The sequence below is a fragment of the Myotis davidii genome, unplaced genomic scaffold (assembly GCF_000327345.1).
Source record: "Myotis davidii unplaced genomic scaffold, ASM32734v1 scaffold190, whole genome shotgun sequence".
In the NCBI taxonomy this organism is placed as follows: domain Eukaryota; kingdom Metazoa; phylum Chordata; class Mammalia; order Chiroptera; family Vespertilionidae; genus Myotis; species Myotis davidii.
Window position 1 is genome coordinate 1,279,981 of NW_006283440.1, and position 20,583 is coordinate 1,300,563.

A 20,583-nucleotide genomic window follows, 5' to 3' on the forward strand; every position below is an offset into this window, starting at 1 on the left:
GGAGTCCTCCATCACTGAAGCAAGCAAGCCTCATGTTAGTTTCAAGCTGCCTGGCTGCCGGCCGCCATCTTGGCTGGCAGTTAATTTGCATATCTCACTGATTAGCCAATGGGAAGGGTAGCGGTCGTACGCCAATTACCATGTTTCTCTTTTATTAGATAGGATAGCCAAGATATGAAAGTAACCTAAGTATCCAACAGATGATTGGATAAAGAAATGGTGCATATATACAATAAAATATTATTCAGCTATAAAAAGAAATGAAATCTTGTCATCTGCAACAGCATGGATGGACTTAGAGGGTGTTGTGCTGAGTGAAATAAGTCAGACAGAGAAAGACAAATGGCAGATGATTTCACTTATATGTGGAATCTAAAAAATGAAATAAACAAACAAGCAGAACAGAAACAGATTCATAGATACAGAGAACATTTTGATGGTTGCCAGCTGGAGGGGGTTGAGGGGATGGATGAGAAGGTGAAGGGGTTGGGAAGTACAAATTGGTAGCTACAGCACAGACATGGTAATGTAAAGTACAGCATAGGGAATATAGTCAATAATATTGTAATAGCTCTATATGGTGTCAAATGGGCACTAATTTTATTGAGGTGATCACTTTGTAAGTTATATAAATGTCTAGTCACCTGAAACTAATATAATATTGTACATCAAGTGTAACAAAAATAAAAATTTTTAAAAAGGAGTAGCTATTGCTTATTGAACATCTTCTATGTACCATACACCAAAAAAAAAATCTCATTTAATATCTGTGCAAAACCAATATTATTGCCAGGTGTCACGATGCATTGCTTTATGATTCATGGTGCAGACAAGCCTGCTCCAAACAACACTGACCCCTCCATCTTGCGTTGAAGGTGCCCTGTTTGCCTGCCCTTGGATTAGAGTTCTGAAGAGATGGGGAAATTCTTGGGAGGAGCAAAGGTGTGAGGGCAGGAGGGTTCATCATTCAGCTGCATGCAGGAGCAGATGACACTCCCCTCTGAGGGAAGTTTCAGATCACTTTCCTTTGGGAAGGTTTGAAGCATCTTATAACCATTATTACTTCACTCTTCATATTATCCCTGTGAAGTGGGTGTCAATTGGGTGTGGCTCTTTAGCAGATGGAGCAACTAAGCATGAGAAGAGTGGCCAACGTCAACCCAGACAAAAGGCTGAAGACAAGACGGGTTTCTGGACTCCCAACATCCGTGCAGACATCACCCCGCACCCACACCTGCCCGTGGACTGCTGACGTGGACGAAGGTCTTAAACTCGGAGAAGAAGATGAAAGCATGAACTCCAGCTGCCAGAAAAAATTATAGGTCCTCTAAGGGGCCTTACCTCCCACGGAAATTATGAGACACAGAGTGAATATGATCAATACTCAGGGAAGAAATGGACTATGTGCTTGAGGAAAATAAAATAAAGCACGTACATAGTTTTTGCGTTTTGATCCCAGCTACTGACGTGACAGTACGGGTGAATTTTCGGTCTGGACCAGGATCTGCAGCAGTGGTGCAGCCAAAGGTCGGCTTTTCTCTCCCGGACACTCAGAGTCCGAGCCCTGGGGGCTGTTTCCCCCTGAGGTCATGTGGCTTGAGTCATCACCACAGACAAGCAGGAGCATTTCCACTTCGCCGGGACCCAGGACTTACAGGAAATTACTCTCCTGCATGTCTGATCGCTATGGAAATTGATTTCCTACAGATAGCTACAAGCACACTGGCCCTCGCTGCATGCCTTCCAGCTCTGGGCCTGTGAACCGCACTCCACCTCCTGACCAAGGCCTCCGGGGCCTCCACAGCAGCAGGGGGCCCACCCTCTGGCTGGAGAACAGCCTTCTCCGGACTCCCATGTCCCAGAAAGTGATTGCATCGCAGGGGTCTGTCTCCAGTCCCTGTGAGCTATGAATGTGTTCACACGTGGTCACTGCAGCAAGGGAGAGAATATTTCAGAAGTCCTGGCAAGATGTTGGTTAGAAGCCACAAAGTGAGCAATTGCTTGTCTCTTTGTGATGTTAAAGTACCAAGAAACAGACGCAGGCTTGCGTGGAAACGGCATGGCGCATGCCGTCCAGCTGATTTCTGAGGGCGGAGTATCAGCCACATCTGCTACTTGTTCCTATCAACGTCTTGTTGATCAGGAGAAATGTCTTTACTGGCATTTCACTCTTTACTCCCGTCTTCTGCCTCCTGGGATTCTAAAGGTCATGTTCTATCTCCATCTTTAAGGAAGCACATGGCCCAGCTGCCACTTGAACTGAAGGATGGATGGAAAGACCTTGAGAGCGCGGGTACTAGACGGAGGCGAGCTTTGGGCCTTCAGTGCTCGGGTCTGGATCGGAAAGCGCTCTTGTTCTGCAACTAGTGCACCTCTCAACTTTACACACAGTTATTTACTTTCTTGATCGAAACAAGCAGTGTGTGCTGGGGTGTACGGTGCAGGCTGCTGACTTAACATTTATAAAACAAGTACGCCCAGCGCCGCGGGGGAGGAAAGGCACTGAATGAAGGTAACACACGAACACGCACACACAAACCCAGTGATTGACGAGCAAAGAAAGAACTGGTTGCTGTCGATACGGTAGGAGTGAGCTTTCACCAGGCAGGCCAGGGCCCCGGATTTGTCCCCATTTCCTTCCAAGCACTTCCAGCCTTTCCTTCCCTTAGTCTCTTAAACACCATCTTTTAAACAGAAACCTCTCACTGACAATGTCTAAAACACAACTCTTCATCTCCTGCTGCCACTTCCAAACACTGCCCCTCCCATCCCCTCTGCCCCACACCGACTCCCCAGACAAAACAGGGCCCCGGTATTTCCAGTGCAACTTCAGTGACTGAGCGGCCAGAAGGAAAGGCCAACTTCATGCTGGAGGCCTCCATTCAACCTCACAACCCATCTCCAAGTCTCATCTCCGGAATCTCTCCGATTGCCCGTTACACTGCCACCGCCAGCATCCCTGCCCTCGTTCCAGCTCTAGATCTCTCCAGCGAACTGCTGCACTGGTCTAATTGGTCTCCTGACTTTTAGTTCTTCCACGTCCATCTGTCTCCCATGCTGCCCCTACCCCAGAGTACCTCTCCAATCTGCTGGTGGCACTCCCTTACCTGAAACCTCCAGTGGTACTTCTTTGCCTGAAGCTGGAGGCGAGGGCTGATGAGCCCTTCCTCTGTGCACCCAGGATGGGGAAGCTCCCCAGAGCACTTCCCACAGGGAGTCCCAGTGCTCTGCTTCGGGTATGCCTGCAGCAGTCAGCCAGGAGCTCCCTGGGGGCGGGGCATGGGATTTATTCCTTTCTGCTCCCTCCTGTCCAGCCTAGTACCCCACCCGGTAGGAAAAGTGCTCAATAGAGAATGTTAACTTAACTGAAGCAAGAGAACAATGCAAAAGCAGCATGACAGCCCCTGAACCCTGACTGGCGGGTCTGATCTGAAAACCCTAGCCCTACAGAACGGCTCATGTGCCCAACAGATGCGCCTGAGAATCGTTTAGCAGTAGGGCCAACGATTAGGGGCTCAGGGGCCAGGTGTGGGGCCTTTATCTACCTGGGAGAAGTAGATAAAATTGGTACAATATGCTGCACAGGTAAAAGGGTAGACGGTCTGTTTCAATAGCTGAATTTGATTCTGAGATTAGTTAGCAGGAAAGATGGCTGAGCTTCAAAAAGTATTCCAGGACACTTGCTGAAATACGTTCACTGTAGGAAAGAAGCTGCCTTAACTTTTAAGGAGAATTTTTAAAAGGAGCTTAAACCTGTTGGCCAGAACATGATCCTCCCTGGGAGAGGCATCCCCCCAAGAGGGGAAGGAGGTGGGTGCCGCTGGCCACTGTCACACAGAGATGCTGCTCGTAGCTTCCACAATCACGACAAAGGCCTCTTTGTGGGCCCGCAGTGTGTCACCTCCATACATATTCACAATGATAATATCCGGGTCCCCCAGAACCAGCGGGCTCAGGGCCGTCCAAGTGAACTCCATACCCTTATTAGGAAGAGGATGAAAATAAGGCATCCCAAACTAATAAGGCACTTCGTTGTGTCCATGAAAATGACTATAATTGTGCCCTAAGAAATTCTGAAAGAATGCAGAGTCATTGCTCAGAAATAGACTTTGGTGACAAGAGGTAATACACCATTTCTATTAGTTTTCTTCTTGTTTCATTCGGTGTTAGTTCATAGGGAAAGCACTCCATCCTATCAGAGGACCTGGAAAGTTATTCCAGGCAGGTATACAAGAAAAAGGGAAAAATATTGCAGGTAAGTTATTGTTCTTGGCCTTAGGAATAATGGCCACCTCTGATGTGATTTTTGCATGATGAAAGCCCACATTTCTGTTTAAAAAGAAAAGATGGTAAATCCAAAACATTTCAGACCTTCCCAAACAAGCCACCCCTCCTTCGAGCGGCCTCCTGGAAAAGCCAATGACTGCAGCCCATGCAATCTCCCTGGATAAGACTTCCTTCAGCATCAAAGACAGGAGCAGAAAGAGGTACATTAAGGGATTTAACAAACGATATGGCTATGTTAACTCTGTATGGTGCACTAATTTGTGTTATGTGTGAGTTTCCCATCTGATTGAAAAAAGAAAAAAAAAGCCTAACAATAACATTTCTAACTGTTGAAGCAAGAATTGGAGGTAGATGATGGAAGATGAAGAACAACTCCACACCCTCATGGCCCCCAGATCCTCCCTGAACTTCATGTCATCTCCTGGCAGCACAAGCCCTGACACCTGACCCCCACGACCCCCACATCAGGCTGCCTCTCAGGCAGGAGGTTGACATGGAGGTGTCTGGCCTTGCATGGGTCCAAGTCAATGTCTGTGCGAAGGGATTCATCTCCACATTTGGAAATCTCCTCCGAGCATAAAATCATGGCTAAAACGGTGGGTCAGGAAGGAGAGTAATATTGGCTCTTCTTGAAAGAAATGTTAATTTCCCAAGATGCCCCCTTTAATGTTTCAATACCAATTTTGCTATTAGAAATTATGTTTCAGGGTATTCGCTTTTAGAGCCCAAATTAAGATAGGAAATTAGAAAGAAAGGGTTGGAATGAATCTAATCCAAACTTTGCTGTAGGTCTTAAACCGCCCCCCCGGAATCCCCTAGGAGGAGCCAGACTAAAACTGGCCCCCTCCCAGGACGAGGTCTCCCTCTTTCCAGAGCGAGCTTGCATTGCAAAGAGCATGGGCGAGGCCCAGACAGCCTCACTCCAAACCGGGCTCACTCCCCTGCTCACTAGGGGATCTTTGAGTTAACCTCTGGGAGCCTCAGTTTCTTCACGTGGGACACTGTGGATAAGAGCAGAGGTTCCAGAGCCAGGCCACCTGCCACATGGAGCTGTGACGCCCTGGCTGCTCACTCAGCCCTCGGCACCTCAGGCCTCTGGTAAAACAGGAATAAAACACAAGGCCCCAGGTAGCGATGTTCGGAGGATTAACTGAGCGCCTGCAAACAGTAACCTCCCATCAAGTATTGGCTTAAAATAATCATGATGACGATGAAGAAAGAGAAAAAGGAGGAGGCGGCGGCGGCAGCAGCGGAGGAGGAGTGCTGTAATGAGGAGCCAATGATCTCCTGTAAGCAGATCCCGAAAGTGCCTGGTGCACAGAAGCTGTTATTGTTCTAACTACATCCATCATTAATTGAGCACCTACTTTTCATGTGTTATCCCCTTTGATCCTCCGGGAAGCCTGCCAGAGGGTAGCAAACAGGAATTTGGAGGGACGAATGTTATATGTGGGAAGGGGCAGAGCTGGTTAGAACCTTGAAGAGCCCGACTTCAAATCCCAGGCTTTGGTTACTACCCCACCTTTCACCTTCAACGGAACAGCGTTTCCCTGTATGGAGCCATGTTCTCTACAGCCCCCGGGGCTTTAGGACGTCCTCTCTGCCACTGTTTCCACAGCCACTGAGGCCACACTGTGTCCTTGGCTTGCCTCATATACCACTTGGGGGGGCCCCAGCTCTGGGGAATCCCTGCTGTGCCCCCTAGCTCCCACTGTTCACATGAGCCCATTTCTAAGTTTGGCTGATGCTCCCAGGACTCCTGCTGGCTGGGCCAGGTCCTTGCCTCTATTAAGAGAGGAAGACTGAACTTCCTCAGTTTAGTAAGCCAGACAACGGCAGGGTCGTTTTTAACATTAAAAGTAAAACGAGGCTCTTAATTCCTAAGTTGGTCCTCACCTTTTTTCTTCTGGGATGTCCTCCAACAGCATTTGAAGGAAATCCTGGAATAAGAAAAAAGCAAACCATGAAAAACGTCCATCGATGTGTCACTGCCCCCGGCTGCCGGCAGCTCACCTGCTCGCGAAGCTGGGCCCATGCTGGGTCACTGGACTATGTGCCCGATGTATTAATTACAGCACTTCAGTCCAATCAGGTAAAGAGATTTGTTTTGTAAAAACCACAAACAAATTGAAAAATGTAGTGTTTGTCATTTTGACCTAAAGCAACAGTTTATTTCATTTCATCTCTCAACTATGTATTTTCAGAAGGCTATCCCCCATAAAGCTCTGTCCCCCACCTAACCGAGTCCCCGTCATGAGCCCTGTAACGGACTGAACGACCTCAGTGCCAAGAGGCTGGTGAGTGACTTGCAACTTTCTTGCTTTGCTATTTGGAAAGATAATGACAGAGCTCAAGACGATGACTATCCCCGACCGTCCCCGGGGAGGAACCAAGCGGCTACAGCCAGAATGGTTCCGGTTCCCTGGCTCCGCCTGCAGCCTTTCCTAGTGCCACTGACACCTAGGATGTTTCAATAATAAATTTTTTAAAACTAAAGACATAACTTACACACACTCATTGTTTCCTCTACTATGGAAAATTTCAAACACATTCAAAAGGAGACAAAAGAGTATAATTAACCTTCATGTACCCATCAACCCACAGCCAATATGCCCCATCCACTTATCTGCCTCTTGTATTATTTAGAAGCAAACCCCAAACATTACATAATTCCACCAATCAATGTTTCAGTAAATTGCTCTGAAATATAAGGACTCTTTTAAAACATACCCATAATACCATAAGGCCTAAAAAAATCACATATGAATGTTCAATATCATTTATATTTAATTTGCACCTTGAATATTGTGACCAACCATGTCAGTCCATCTAATTCTAGAATCTTGATTTGGCCTCAACTAGGTTTGTCAGATACAATATTGGATGCCCAGTTAAAGTGGAGGCATGCCTACACTAAAAGAGTATTTGCTGTTTATCTGAAATGCAAATTTAACCTGGTGTTGCGCATTTTTACTTGCTAAATTAAACCTCCTACCATCTGAAGATTTGACAAGATACACTTTGGAAAAAATATAGAACATGTAGCAAACAAGAACAACCTGTAACGTTTTTGGGATCTATACTTGAAGATTTTCCTTTTAATAAACTGACAATCTTGTAAAGCAGGTCCTTGCAAGAGCTCAGATGACCAACTATGGCACTGCCCAATGAACATCCCTGGATAGAAGCCCCGCCCCCACACCCCCTCAGCCAAGCCTGCAGATGCGGGCAGTGCAGGCTCTGATGAGACCCATTTAACTCAGAATGTGAGATGGAAGCAGCAGCTCAGACCCTGGGATTACAAACAGATGGAAGCACGGAGGACTGGAAATCTGCAAACAATTTGTATGACAAGGTGTTCTTCTTCTATCAACACATGAGGCAAAGCCATTGCACATTGGCGAAGCCTGCCGGCCCTTTCTATGAGTTTATGGGTGCGTAGTAGGTTCATTTCTTCCAGAGGCAAAGACTCCCTATTAAGGGCAGCAATGAAAAATTTATTTCTTGCAAATCCTGTTCTCCTTCTAAGGCTTCACTTGTGTATTTTGCTTCACCCAAAATAAATGATACAAAGAATACCAACTAATATTAAAAGCATGGATCATGCAGGCAAATGGAAGGGAACAAGCCCCAGTACAATGACCCCTCACATCTGAAGTCCCTCCTTGCACCTGCAGTGGATGCAGTACATGGAGGAAACACCAAAGGAAGCAAGAGCAATATTTAGAATGTGAAGAATTACTTTTGCTTGAGGTTCTTTAAGTCATTATCTTTACTGTAATAATTATTTTGTATAAATGTTGAATTAGAAATTAATTTATCACAACTGACTTATTAATAGGTTACATTGCAGATATTTCACTGGTTGAATGGCAGTATTCTTGCTTCCTAAAAATCCAAGTACGGTAAGTATAATTTCTTACTAATTTCACTTCATTATCTCCTTAGAGCCCATATCAACTTATCCCATATTTGTCCAGTAGTGTATGCTCATTTATGTGTGTGTGTGGGGGGCGGGGGTGTGGAGTGTGGGGAATTACATTAACTCAATGGCAAGGGGGAGAATTTAATTGCTTGAGAAGCAGGAAATACAGAGTTAACCTTAATTCCTTCCTTTTGCATTTTCCAGTTACAACTGGATCTTTATTTATAGGACTTCAGAGAACAATGTTCCAGAATTTTCAGTGAATACAGGAAATTTTTGTATTCTGTTTGTCAATTTATTTTGTCCTATTTTGTTAGTCAATTTATTTTGTTCATTTGATTCCACATATAAGTGAAATCATGTGATATCTGTCTTTCTCTGACTGGCTTATTTCACTTAGCATAGTAATCTCCAGGTACCTCCATGCTGTTGCAAAGGGTAAGAGTTACTTCTTTTTTTACAGTCGCATAGTTTTCCATTATGTCCACTATTTTCTATCTACTCAGCTACTGATGGACACTTGGGCAGTTTCCAAATTGCAAATAATGCTGCTATGAACATAGGAATGCATATATACTTTCTGATTGGTGTTTTGGGATTGTTAGGATATATTCCCAGAAGTGAATTCACTGGGTCAAAGGGCAGTTCCGTTTTTAATTTTTTGAGGAGACTCCATACTGTCTTCCACAGTGGCTGCACCACCTGCATTCCCACCAGCAGTGCACTTGGGTGCCCATTTCTTCACATCCTCACCAGCACCTGTTGCTGATTTATTGATGGTAGCCACTCTGGCTGGTATGAAGTGATTGATATCTTATTATAGTTTCAATTTGCATCTCTGATGATTACTGATGTTGAGCATTTTTTCATATACATATTGGCCATCTATCTGTATGTCCTCTTTGGATAAGTATCTATTCAGATCCTTTGCCCACTTTTTAATTGGATTGTCTCCCAGGTGTTGAATTGTATAAATTCTTTATACATTTTGGATATTAACCCCTTATCAGATGTATCATTGGCAAATATGCTCTCTCATACAGTGGGTTCCTTTTTCATTTTGATGGTGGTTTCTTTTGCTGTGCAGAAGCTTTGTAGTTTGATGTAGTCCCATCTGTTGCCCCATTTGTAGGTAGGCTTGGCCCTTGGGCTGGCTGCCTGTGAGACTCAACCCCAACCATGCCATGCAAACTGTTGCACAGGTGCTGACAGAACAATACAAAATAAAACACAACAAAACAAAGCAAAAAACAACATGGAAAAAAAAAGCAGCCCACCGCCACTAACAAAAACAACAACAGAAAAAAGAATAAAAAGAGAAAAAAGAGGCAAAGAAGGAATAATAAAAGACAAGAGGCAAAAAGAGCAAGAACATGAATAGAAAGAAGGAATAAAAAAAATTAAAAGAAAAATAATAAGCCTGGAGGATGTCTGAATTCAAGGCAGTCACTAGGGATGTTGGTGCCATTTTCAAAATAGGGAATCAACCCGGCCGGCGTGGCTCAGTGGTTGAGTGTCAACCTATGAACCAGGAGGTTGCGGTTTGATTCCCAGTCCAGGCATATGCCTGGGTTGCGGGCTGGATCCCCAGTGTAGGATGTGTAGGAGGCAGACAATTGATGATTCTCTCTCATCACTAATGTTTCTCTCTCTCTCTTCCTCTCCCTTCCTCTCTGAAATCAATAAAAATATATTAAAACAAAAACAGGAAATCACCAGAAGAGGATCAGAAAGAATTCAGGTCCTCCATATTGAAGCACAAAAGACACCCCCTACCCCGCCAACCCCCGGCAAGGGTGTCCAGCAGAAGACTAGATAAACAGTTGTGGAATCACGGAGAGGACATAGAGTATAGGCCCCTCTTCTTTGAAGACACACCTCACCTCCTTGTTCTGAAAGCTGTAGATGAGCAGGTGAGCACGAGGGTCACGAGGTTGTAGGAGAGGGACACCACCTGCTTGGTCTCCAGGGAACAGCTGGCCTTGGGTCACAAGTGGATGACCCCATTGTACCATAAAGCTGAATGAGCGTGACCAGGTGAGAGGCACACACATAAAAAAAGTAATAATAATAAATAAAATAAAACATAGAATAGGAAAAGAAAAATGGCAAAAAGAATAAAAAAAGAAAAGAGAAAAAATAGAATAAGTAAAGGAAAGAGAGAAATAAGAGATATGAAAGGAAAAAGAAAGAAATAAATTAGGAAATAAAATATAAAAAAAGATTTAAAAAAACCAGAAAAGTGGAGTTTGCCCCCGAAGGTTTTGGTGCCTGCTACAAGCACGGCTTCCAGAGTCAATCCCTGTTTGTTAACTTGCTTACTCCTATGTGAAGTTTGGCCCCACACCCATATAAACGGAAAGTCTTTCTCTGATAGTTTTGAGGTCAGGCTGTCTGAATATTTCAGTGTATCTTGTCAATCTCTCAGTTTATCAAATATATATGGTGCACATACTGTTTGTCAATCATGTATTAAGTATTGATCAAATAAAGAGCATGGTCTGGCCTTCATGAGCTTATACATAGAATGGAGGAGAAAGAAAAAAAAAACCCAAGTGATCTTAAATGAAAATCTATATATATAAAAGCCTAAGCAACTGAACGACCGGTTGACTGGTTGCTATGATGCGCACTGACCACCAGGGAGCTGCCCCCTGGTGCTCAGTGCGCTCCACAGCCAACCTCCTGCGGTCCCTCCCCCCACAGCTGGCTGGCTCTGATCAAGGCAGCTGGCCAACCTCCCCTAGCATCTCCCCCGGCCAGCCGGTCAACCTCCCGCAGCCCCTACCTCCACCAGCCAACCTCCCACAGCCCTGATCAGCCCCGAATTGCCGGCCAGGCCGAGGGACCCCACCCGTGCACAAATTCGTGCACCGGGCCTCAAATAAAATGATAAATAATGGCAATGACAATGAAGGCAATGAAAAAGGCAAAGGGTAGAGATTAGCAGGGTGGATGCAGATCTGATTAGCTGGGGTGACTCTGAGTGTGTGGCATTTGAGCTGAGACAAAAGGATAAGAAGGAGCCAACCCTGCGAAGACCACTGTAGGTAGAGGAACAGCAGGGCTGCTTTTTTTGCTTTTGTTCTTAAGGTCACTTAAGATTCAACTATCTACGTCCCTGCACAGGACAGCTTTGGGTCTCAGATGGTCCCAAAACTACAGGGGGATCACACTCCCTAAAACAACACTTTCCTATGTCCACTTCATTAACTTCCTATTTTTCCTATTGCATTAAATCATAAATCTTTCCCCCACTTTTTAATACTCATATAATCTATTCCCCACATGCCACACCCCCACAGATTCACAAGGACTCATTTATTACCTGGGAAAGAATCAGCTGCCCATGAAATGTGTGCACAAATTTTCTTAAAAAGGAAAAATAGGTGTCATCTCCAAGTCTTCTGGCAAGGAACCGGAGAAGGAAATAACCCTGGAAGAAAGGAAGTAGAAGAAAAAAGATGCCTATCATGGATTAATCGGAAAAATGCTTACACAGTCAACCCTGACTTACCCACCAGCGCTTTATGCACATCTAGAATGTCCCATGTGATGTGTTCCAGGCTGCCCTTTATATTCTTTACTAGAGGCGTGATGCACGAAATTCGTGCAAGAGTAGGCCTTCCTTCCCCCAGGCTGCCGGCATCGGCTTGCCTCTGGCACACAGGACCCGGGACCTGGGCTTTCCTCTGGCTGCCAGCACCCAGGACCTGGGCTTCCCTTGCAGAGGGAGGCCCCGCCCACCTGCTGCAGCCAGCTGGTCGGTGGCCTGGGCCTCCCTCTGCGAGGCGATCATGGGGCGATGGCCTGGCCCCTGACCAATCGCACTGCACCCACCTTGGCTGGCTTGGTGCCAGTGGGTGTCATAGGGTGGTCCCGGATGGTTGTCCGGATGGTCATTCTGCCGTTTGGCTATTTGGTCGGTTTGCATATTATGCTTTTATTATATAGGATTTTAAATTTATGTTTATTGTTGAAAGCATTACAGATGTCCCCCTTTTTTTCCCTCATTGACCTCCTCCAGCCAGATCTCACTCCCTCCCCAGGCCTTCAAAGCACTATTGTCTGTGTCTATGGGTTATGCATATCTATATATATAAAAGCCCAGCGGCTGGAATGGTGGAACGACCAGAATGACCAGAATGACCGGTGGCTATGACATGCACTGCGGCAGCCAACAAGCCTGATCTGGGTCCTGATTGCTCCACCACCAGCCTGGCCCCGATTGGCCCCCAACACCCTGATTGGGGGTGGAGCCGGCTGGCCAACTGCTTGCAGCCCCTCTCCCCAACCAGCCTGGCCCAACAGACCCCCACTGGAGTGGGCCAGCCGGACCCCACCTGTGCATGAATTCGTGCACTGGGCCTCTAGTATGCATATAAGTTCTTTAGTTAATCTCTTGCTACCCCCCCTCCACCCCCCTCCTGCCCCTCCCCCTGAAATACATCAGTCTGTTGCATGCTTCCATGTCTCTGGGTCTATTTTGTTCATCAGTTAATTTTGTTCATTAGATTCCACATATAAGTGAGATCATGTGATATGTGTCTTTCTAGAAATTAAGGATCGACTACTTTGCTTTCAACTCATCTGGGTATTCCCCTTGGTTTACATGAAGCCTGGACACACATCTCAAACTAGAAGGGCTGGGTCCTGGCTCTGTTCTTCCTCAGCTATCGGGAGAGGCCTTTCACCTTAAAATGCTTCCTTCTTGCTCCTATGCTCCAGTTGGAACCTGACAACAATTTTAAGATTCTGCTCTTCAAAGCTGATGTGCAGCAGGGAGAGGGAGGTACAGGGCAGGAAATAGTTCAGGTTCCTTTGGTTGATGCCTCATTTTGGGGGTATAAAGTGTTTTAATTATTAGACAATCAGATATCTACCCAGTCAAATGTCATTACAATGTTGATCATTGTTTTGTTTAGCTCAACCATGTTATTAATCTTCACTGTTTATGTGTATAATCTAAAAAATGCTATACCATAGCCACTGGCTTCTGCCACTTAGATGCGCTTACCTTTAAATAATGAACCTGCATGAAGACCTTCTCTGGATTGAGCCCATGCTTAATGACAGACGATCCTGAGTCACTCACATGGCCAGTTTTCTCTTTATTGGGTCTAAAATGATGTAGCAAAAACATAGCACATTCTTAACTAATTAGACCACGATATCGCCTTACTCTTATTTTTAGAGTTGCCCAACAGTGTCTTAATTCTATTCAACAGTACCAGGTACACAGTAATTTAAAACAGTTTATGTTATACATTCATATACTGAACAAGTAGGGATTTATATTTGGGTTGGCAACCTAAGGTTGGCTATTGGCAATATTTTACATCATCTTATCCAAGATTAAAACTTGCCAGACTCTCATGGAATCTAAGCTCCAATATGCATTATTTAAGAACCTGCTTTTCTTTTGGTGGGAATGATAAACTGGGAAATACAATGAAAAATGTAGCTTTGCTTGGAAGAGTAAAAAACTTACATTAAAAAAATTCTTTTTTTGAAAGTCCCAATGTTACCCACTTCTTTCTACTTGCATTTAAGGCTCCTTTAAGAAATATTTGTTTAACAAACTAGCAAGACAGAAGCAAACTCATAGACACAGAGAACAAACTGATGGTTGCCAGATGGGAGTGGGGTTGGGAAACTGAATGAAAAGGTGAAGAGATTAAGAAGTACAAATGGGCAGTTACAAAATAGTTATGAGGATGTAAAGTACAGCTTAGGGAATACAGTCAATAATATTCTAATAACTACATGCTGTCAGGTGGGTGCAAGACTTATGGGGGAATCACTTTGTAAGTTATATAAATGTCTAACCACTATGCTGTACAGCTTAAACTAATATAATATTGAATGTCAACTGTCATTGAAAAATAAAAAAAAATTTAAAAAAGAAATATTTGTACCAGGAAGCTGTTTTAGAATCACAAAAACGCACACACAAAAGCAAACATTATTGAAGCCCATGCTTGTAGAACAGGTAGGGACGTTCGCAACCACACACTTCACCTCCTCAGTTCGCAAACAAGGGGGAGCTGTGGGCTCGTGGCTTGTTTTGACTTATTGTGACATTAGGACTGAAACCAAGACTGTTTTAAATATTTTTAAAAATTTCTTTAATAAAATACAATTGTGTTACAGTGAAGCTTCGCCAATTAGCTAAAATTAAAATATGTGACAAGGTATTTGCAGCTTTTAACTGTCGGAAAACCAGTCCCTTGTTGGACGAACACTGAAGAGTATGTGTTGGGTGAGTGGGAAGCATGGGCTGCTGAGAGGATGAGCATACCAGAAAGGCCAGTGGCTATTTTCAAAGGTAGTGTGCACAAGTACCAGGGACATGGCCATTGGGATCTAAGAGAACCGGTGTTGAGTTGCAACCCTACTTCTTAAACCTGTTTCTTACTAGCAGGCTAGTGAAATTCTCTAATCTTTAATTTATTCACGTGCAAAATGCAAATAATCCTATGTATCTCCCCTCTTCCTATGGAAAATAATTGAAATAATATACGCAAAATCCCCAGTAAGGGCTAGGGCTACATAAATTACTCAACAAACTTAATAAAATATTATACTTTTGTTAGCAATAAGTATCGCTAAATTCAAGGTTGGCCATCCATGTTAGAGGCACTGGGGTAGGCTGTTCTTTCATTTAATGCCCCCCTGTCTGCTGACACATCCTGTAAGGATGCCGGGCCTAAATGGAAGTGTCCAGGATGGGCCAGCCTGCCAAGCCAATCACTGTGCAGCGTGCACTAGCTGTGCGCACAGAACGTCCCATTAGGCCTCTGCCGGAGATTTCAGCACCTGATCTCAGCAGACACAGGCCTGGAACCAGCAGATACCTCAAGAGAAGACAACCACCAGCCACTAGAGCAAACGGCATAGTTTCCATTTTTCTACTCGGTCCCCGACTTGTCTACATGACTATACTTGCAGGAATAACGAGTCCCTTCCATCGTCATTTAAGACTCCATTGAAAAGCATCAGCTTTATTCTTGTTCTCAAGTTTGTCCTGGGTGGAGCGTTCTATAAAGAAAACCACACTGGCTTTGAGAGGGAAAGCCCAGCCAGCCTTGCAGGGAGGAAGGCTCTTCAGAACCGGAATTCAAACCAGTTTTCCCAGCCCCGGGAGAGCCGGAGAGCCAGAGTTGCTGTGAGTGTAAGTCCCTGAGCTCTGAATGGGGCCAGTGGAAGGGCGGGGGCACGGAAGACAGCCCTGAACCTCTGGGGGGAAGGCTGGCTGCCAGGTTCCCAGTGACGCTTTCAGTTGCTTTTCCCCCTTTGCCTAAAAATGTCCTTCCAGAAACCATCCCTCTTATTCTCTGCTTCCACCCTCTCCAAGCGAAGGAGTGTTCAAGGAAATTCTTTTATGCTGACAGCGTCGGAGGCAACCTTATGAGTCCCCAGGAGACTCCTTTCAAAGTGGACGCGACGCTGGAGGGAGCAGTGCCCAGGCAAGCCTCGGCTTCCTGAGGCACAGATGCTCCGTGAGCGGGAGATGGCCGACTTCCCGGAACGCACTTATCCCAGGTCTGTCCAGAGGGACACTGCACAGAGACCACGCGGGACCCACTTCGTGTAAGAACAGTGACTAATGCAGCCCCACTTTGTGTAAGAACAGTGACTCTCAAGGTGAGTGACCGCAGTCACAGCACCGCCGTCTCCCCTTCTCCGTGGTGTCACTCTCTGCAGTTTCAGTTACCTGCAGTCAACTGAGGACCAAAAATATTAACTTAAAAATTCCATAAACAACTGATAAGTTTTAGCCTGCATGCCACTGAGCAGCTTGATGAAATCTCATGCCTCCCCCCTGTGTGTCATGCCTGGGACATGAATCACCGCTTTGTCCAGCGTATCCACATGATTATGCGCTCCCTGCCTGTTAGTCACGTGGGAGCCTTCTCCATGATCAGATCAACTGTCCGGGTAGCACAGTGCCTCTGTTCGTCACCCTTATTTTACTTCATAATGGCCCCAAAGCACAAGAGTAGTGTTGCTGGCAATTCAGAAATGCCCGAGAGAAGGCAGAAAGGCTTTCCATTAAGTGTATGTCTAGAAAAAAACATAGTATGTGTAGGGTTCGGAACTACCCCTGCTTTCAGGCATCCACTGGGGGTTTTGGAACATGTGTCCCATGGGTAATGGGGAGGAGAGGGAGAAACTACTCTACATACAAATGCACAATTCCATTCACATGGAGTCAAAGAACAGGCAAACCAGGGTCCTGGGGGTAGAGATCAGAGTGAGGGTTCCATTTAGGCAGGAGTGCGGATGGGGGGAAGAGGGAGATTGTTGGGATGCTGGGAATGTTCCACACAGTAGTCAGAGTGGTGCTGTCAAGAGGATAAATAGTAAAGCTCTGCTGAGCCATCTAGAAACACTGCAGTGTGTGTATATGTGTGTGTGTGTATGTGTGTATGTATGTGTGTGTATGTGTGTGTATATGTGTGTATGTGTATGTATGTGTGTGTATGTGTGTGTGTGTGTATGTATGTGTGTATGTGTGTGTATGTATGTGTGTGTGTATGTGTGTGTGATAATTTAATTTAAAGGTTAAGAAGAACAGATGCACACGGAACTATATATTTTGTGAAAACAAAAGGGAGTCAGTCTAGAAAAGGGCATGGCTGTTCACGTGCCCTGAACGGGTGACCAGGATTAACTAAGCCCTCTAACCTGACGACCCAAGAGGCAGGAAGAACTGTGGCAAATACCATTGGCTATTCCCAGTTCACCCACCTTCTTCCGTGCCACCACTTATCCATCAAATCTGAAACGTTCAATGCTCACTTTCCGAGTCCCTGCAGCTACAAATGGTCAGAAGACATAGTCTGGGCCAGCGAGACAAAAGCAGAAATCTGCTCTGCCTGGAAGTGGGGCTCTGGAGTAGCTTTCGCTTTCTTTACAAAAGCGGGGTCCCTGGTACTGTACCCCTCCTCCCAGTCATGGTATATGGAATGCAGCAGCCACCTAGCAGCCATGAAGCAGCAAATCAAAATGCTCTGGAGACCAGAAGGAGTGAAAGGCAAGTGGCCTTTGATGGTGTCATTCGGCCGTTGACCGCCCGCGACTGCTTGCTTCAAACTTCTTGCTGTGTGAGAAAAATAACCCCCATGTGTTTCAGTTGATATTGCTCACTTTTCTAGTAATTGCAGGTAGATTTATCTCTAATAGATGGAGAACCAAACTAATATTAACCACTACCATTTCCTGGAATCGCTGTGCCAGGTACTCTGCCAAGCTCTTCTTAGGCATCATGTCCTTCTTCCTCACAGGGAACTGATGGCACAGGGACTGTGATTATGCCCATTTAAAAGCAGGGAAGAGTGAGGCCTGGACACACCACAAAACGGATTAGTGGCAGATCTGAGGCTGGACCCAAGGTCCATGGAACACCGGTCTCTGCTGCATTCTGGGGCCTCGACAAGATCCAGCCCCCATCTGGTTTGTGCCAGATACTAAGTGGAGAGTCTCAGGCATGTTTCTTACCCTCCCTGAAGCTCAGTTCCTCACCTGGAGAGCGTGATGGCCTTGGCCAGTTTTCCCAGTGGTTAGAGCGTCGACTCTTGGACCAAAGGGTCTCAGGTTCGACTTCTGGTCAAGGGCATGTACCTCAGTTTCATGTTTGATCCTGAGCCACAGTCAGGGTGCATGCAGGAGGCAACCAGTCACTGTGTCTCTCTCACATCGATGATTCTCTCTCTCTCTCTTCCCCCCTCCCTTTCACTCTATGACCAATGGAAAAAATATCCTTGGTGAGGATTAAAAATCATAACACTAATAAAAAGAATGTGACGAGACTCAGGTAACATAAATAAAAACACTCTGTGAGTGTGACCGCACGTCTTAGACACGACATGCCAGTGTCTGTTTCCTTGGCTGGAATACAAGGAATGCAAGAGATCAAGTTACGAAGGTCGTCTGGGCTGAAATGCCCTTGGTTTCTGTTGTGCCTGGCACCAAACACAACAACTGAGATCAGCCTGCCCTGCCCTGCCCTGCCCACCTCCCTCCCTCTCCACTGCACTCCCAGACGCAGTGTGGACATCTCAAGAGTGGGGCAGTGACACTGATACACAGTGATTTGATTTGGAATCCTGCCTCCTGAGAAAGGACTGATTCTGCAGGACTCTCACCAAGGGTGGGATTTGGGAAAATGCCTCTCAAAGGTGCTCAGGCGTGTCAGCTTGGGGCTGGACACCGGCTGCTGTGCCACAGCCCAGAGGCGCTGTCTGGCAGCATTCTCCACCTCACACTCCTTGGCGAAGATCGTCCTCTATAAACTCACACTGTACTGCTGGGCCAGGGACTAAGCATCCAGAAATGAGATAGAAAGGGATCAATCAGCATTTCAACATCCCGTCTGCATATCAGATGCAGCTGCCCCACAAGGCGGGACTGTTGGGGAGCAGGGCCTCACTCACCCACATCATGGAGGAAGTTAAAACTACCTTTGTGTAGACACTGGCCTCGGGGTACTCATCTGAGCCCCAAATGTACAAGCGAGACCTACAGGGGAAGCACATTACGCACTGGTTAGGAATTTGGGCAAGAATCTTGACTCTTAAGTGCCACATAATCTTTCTTTTTAAAAAACATTTTTAATTTTTATTGTTGAAAGTATTACAGATGCCCTCCTTTTTCCCATTGACTCTTTCCACCTTGCCCCCCCAAGCCTTCATCACACTATTGTCCATGGGCTATGCATATATGCATATAAATGCACCAGTTAATCTCTCTCCACCCATCCACCTCCACCTTCCTTCTGAGATTTGTCAGTCTGTTCCAGGCTTCTATGTTTCTGAATCTATTTTGTTCATCAGTTTATTTTGTTCATTAGATTCCACATATGAGTAAGATCATGTGATACCTGCCTTTGAATGGCTTATTTCACTTAGCACAATACTCTCCAGGTCCGTCCATGCTGTCTCAGGGTAAGAGATCCTTTTTTTTTTAGAGTTGCATAGCATTCCACTGTGTAAATGTACCCCAGCTTTTTTATCCACTCAGCTGCTGATGTTCACTGGGGCTGTTTCCAGTTCTTAGCTATTGTAAATAATGCTGCTATGAACATAGGAGTGCATATATTCTTTCTGATTGGTGTTTCTGGCTTCTTAGGATATATTCCTAGAAGTGGGATCACGGTCAAATGGCAGTTCCATTTTTAATTTTTTTGAGGTAACTCCATACTGTTTTCCACAGTGGCTGCACCAGTCTGCATTCCCACCAGCAGTGCATGAGGGTTTCCTTTTCTCCACATCCTCCCCAGCACTTGTCATTTGTTGATTTACTGATGGTAGCCATTCTGGCTGATGTGAGGCGGTACCTGTCATTTTAATTTTAATCTCTCTGATGATCAGTGACATTGAGCATTTTTTCATATGTCTCCAGCCATTTATATGCCCTGCTTCTTTTTATCCTAAAGCCTCACCAGAGGATATTTTTCCCATTGATTTCTAGAGAGAGTGGGAGGGAGGGAGAGGGGGGAGAGAGAAACATTGATGTGAGAGAGACACATCCATTGGTGGCCTCCTGCCTGCACTCCTACTAGGGGTGAGGAACCTGCAACTGAAGTACATGCCCTTGACCTGGAATCTAACCAGGGAATCCTCAGTCCGCAGGCCAATGCTATAACTACTGAGTTATACCGACCAGGCCTGTATGTCCTCTTAGGATACTAGTAAGTATTTATTTAGGCCCCCTGCCCATTTTTAAATTGGATTGTCTTCCTTTTGTTGAGTTGTATAAGTACTTTATATATTTTGGAAATTATCCCCTTATCAGATGTATCATTGACAAATATGTTCTCCCATACAGTTGGCTCCCTTTTCATTTTGATGGTGGTTTCTTTTCCTGAAGCTTTTTAGTTTAATGTAGTCCCATCTATTTCTTTTTTCCTTTGTTTCTCTTGCCCTAAGTGTTGTATCAGTGAAAATTCTGCTACGTGAGCTATTTGATATTTTGCTGCCTACATTTTCTTCTAGGATTTTTATGGTTTCATGACTTACATTTAAGTCTTTTATCCTTTTTGAGTTTATTCTTGTGTATGGTGTAAGTTGTTGGTCTAGTTTCATTTTTTGCATGTACCTGTCCAATTCTCCCAACACCATTTATTGAAGAGACTGTCTTTACTCCATTGTATGCTCTTGCTTTCTTTATCAAATGTTAATTGAGCATAATAATGGCTTGGTGAGACCCCCAATTTTGAACATAATCCCTTTAAGGGTTTGTCTTTAAGCCTGCTCCATGCCACACATCATCAGAAAACAAATCAAAAGGACAAACAAAGTTTAAGGGTTGCATAAAGTTCCAGTAAGCTAGATCTGGGCATATTCCTTACATACACACCTCACAGT

The 20,583-nt window shown here is 45.2% G+C and overlaps 1 protein-coding gene across 1 annotated transcript in view; it reads right to left on the reverse strand.

The window, feature by feature from the left end:
- The window catches only part of LOC102772336 (chromosome unknown open reading frame, human C9orf3), a 341,200-nt gene that overhangs the window by 121,879 nt on the left and 198,738 nt on the right, over nucleotides 1–20,583 (reverse strand). Inside the window, 3 exon segments of the mRNA XM_015564262.1 lie at nucleotides 6,184–6,227; nucleotides 11,541–11,648; nucleotides 13,230–13,368. Of these exon segments, the coding sequence (XP_015419748.1) occupies nucleotides 6,184–6,227; nucleotides 11,541–11,648; nucleotides 13,230–13,368 (291 nt within the window).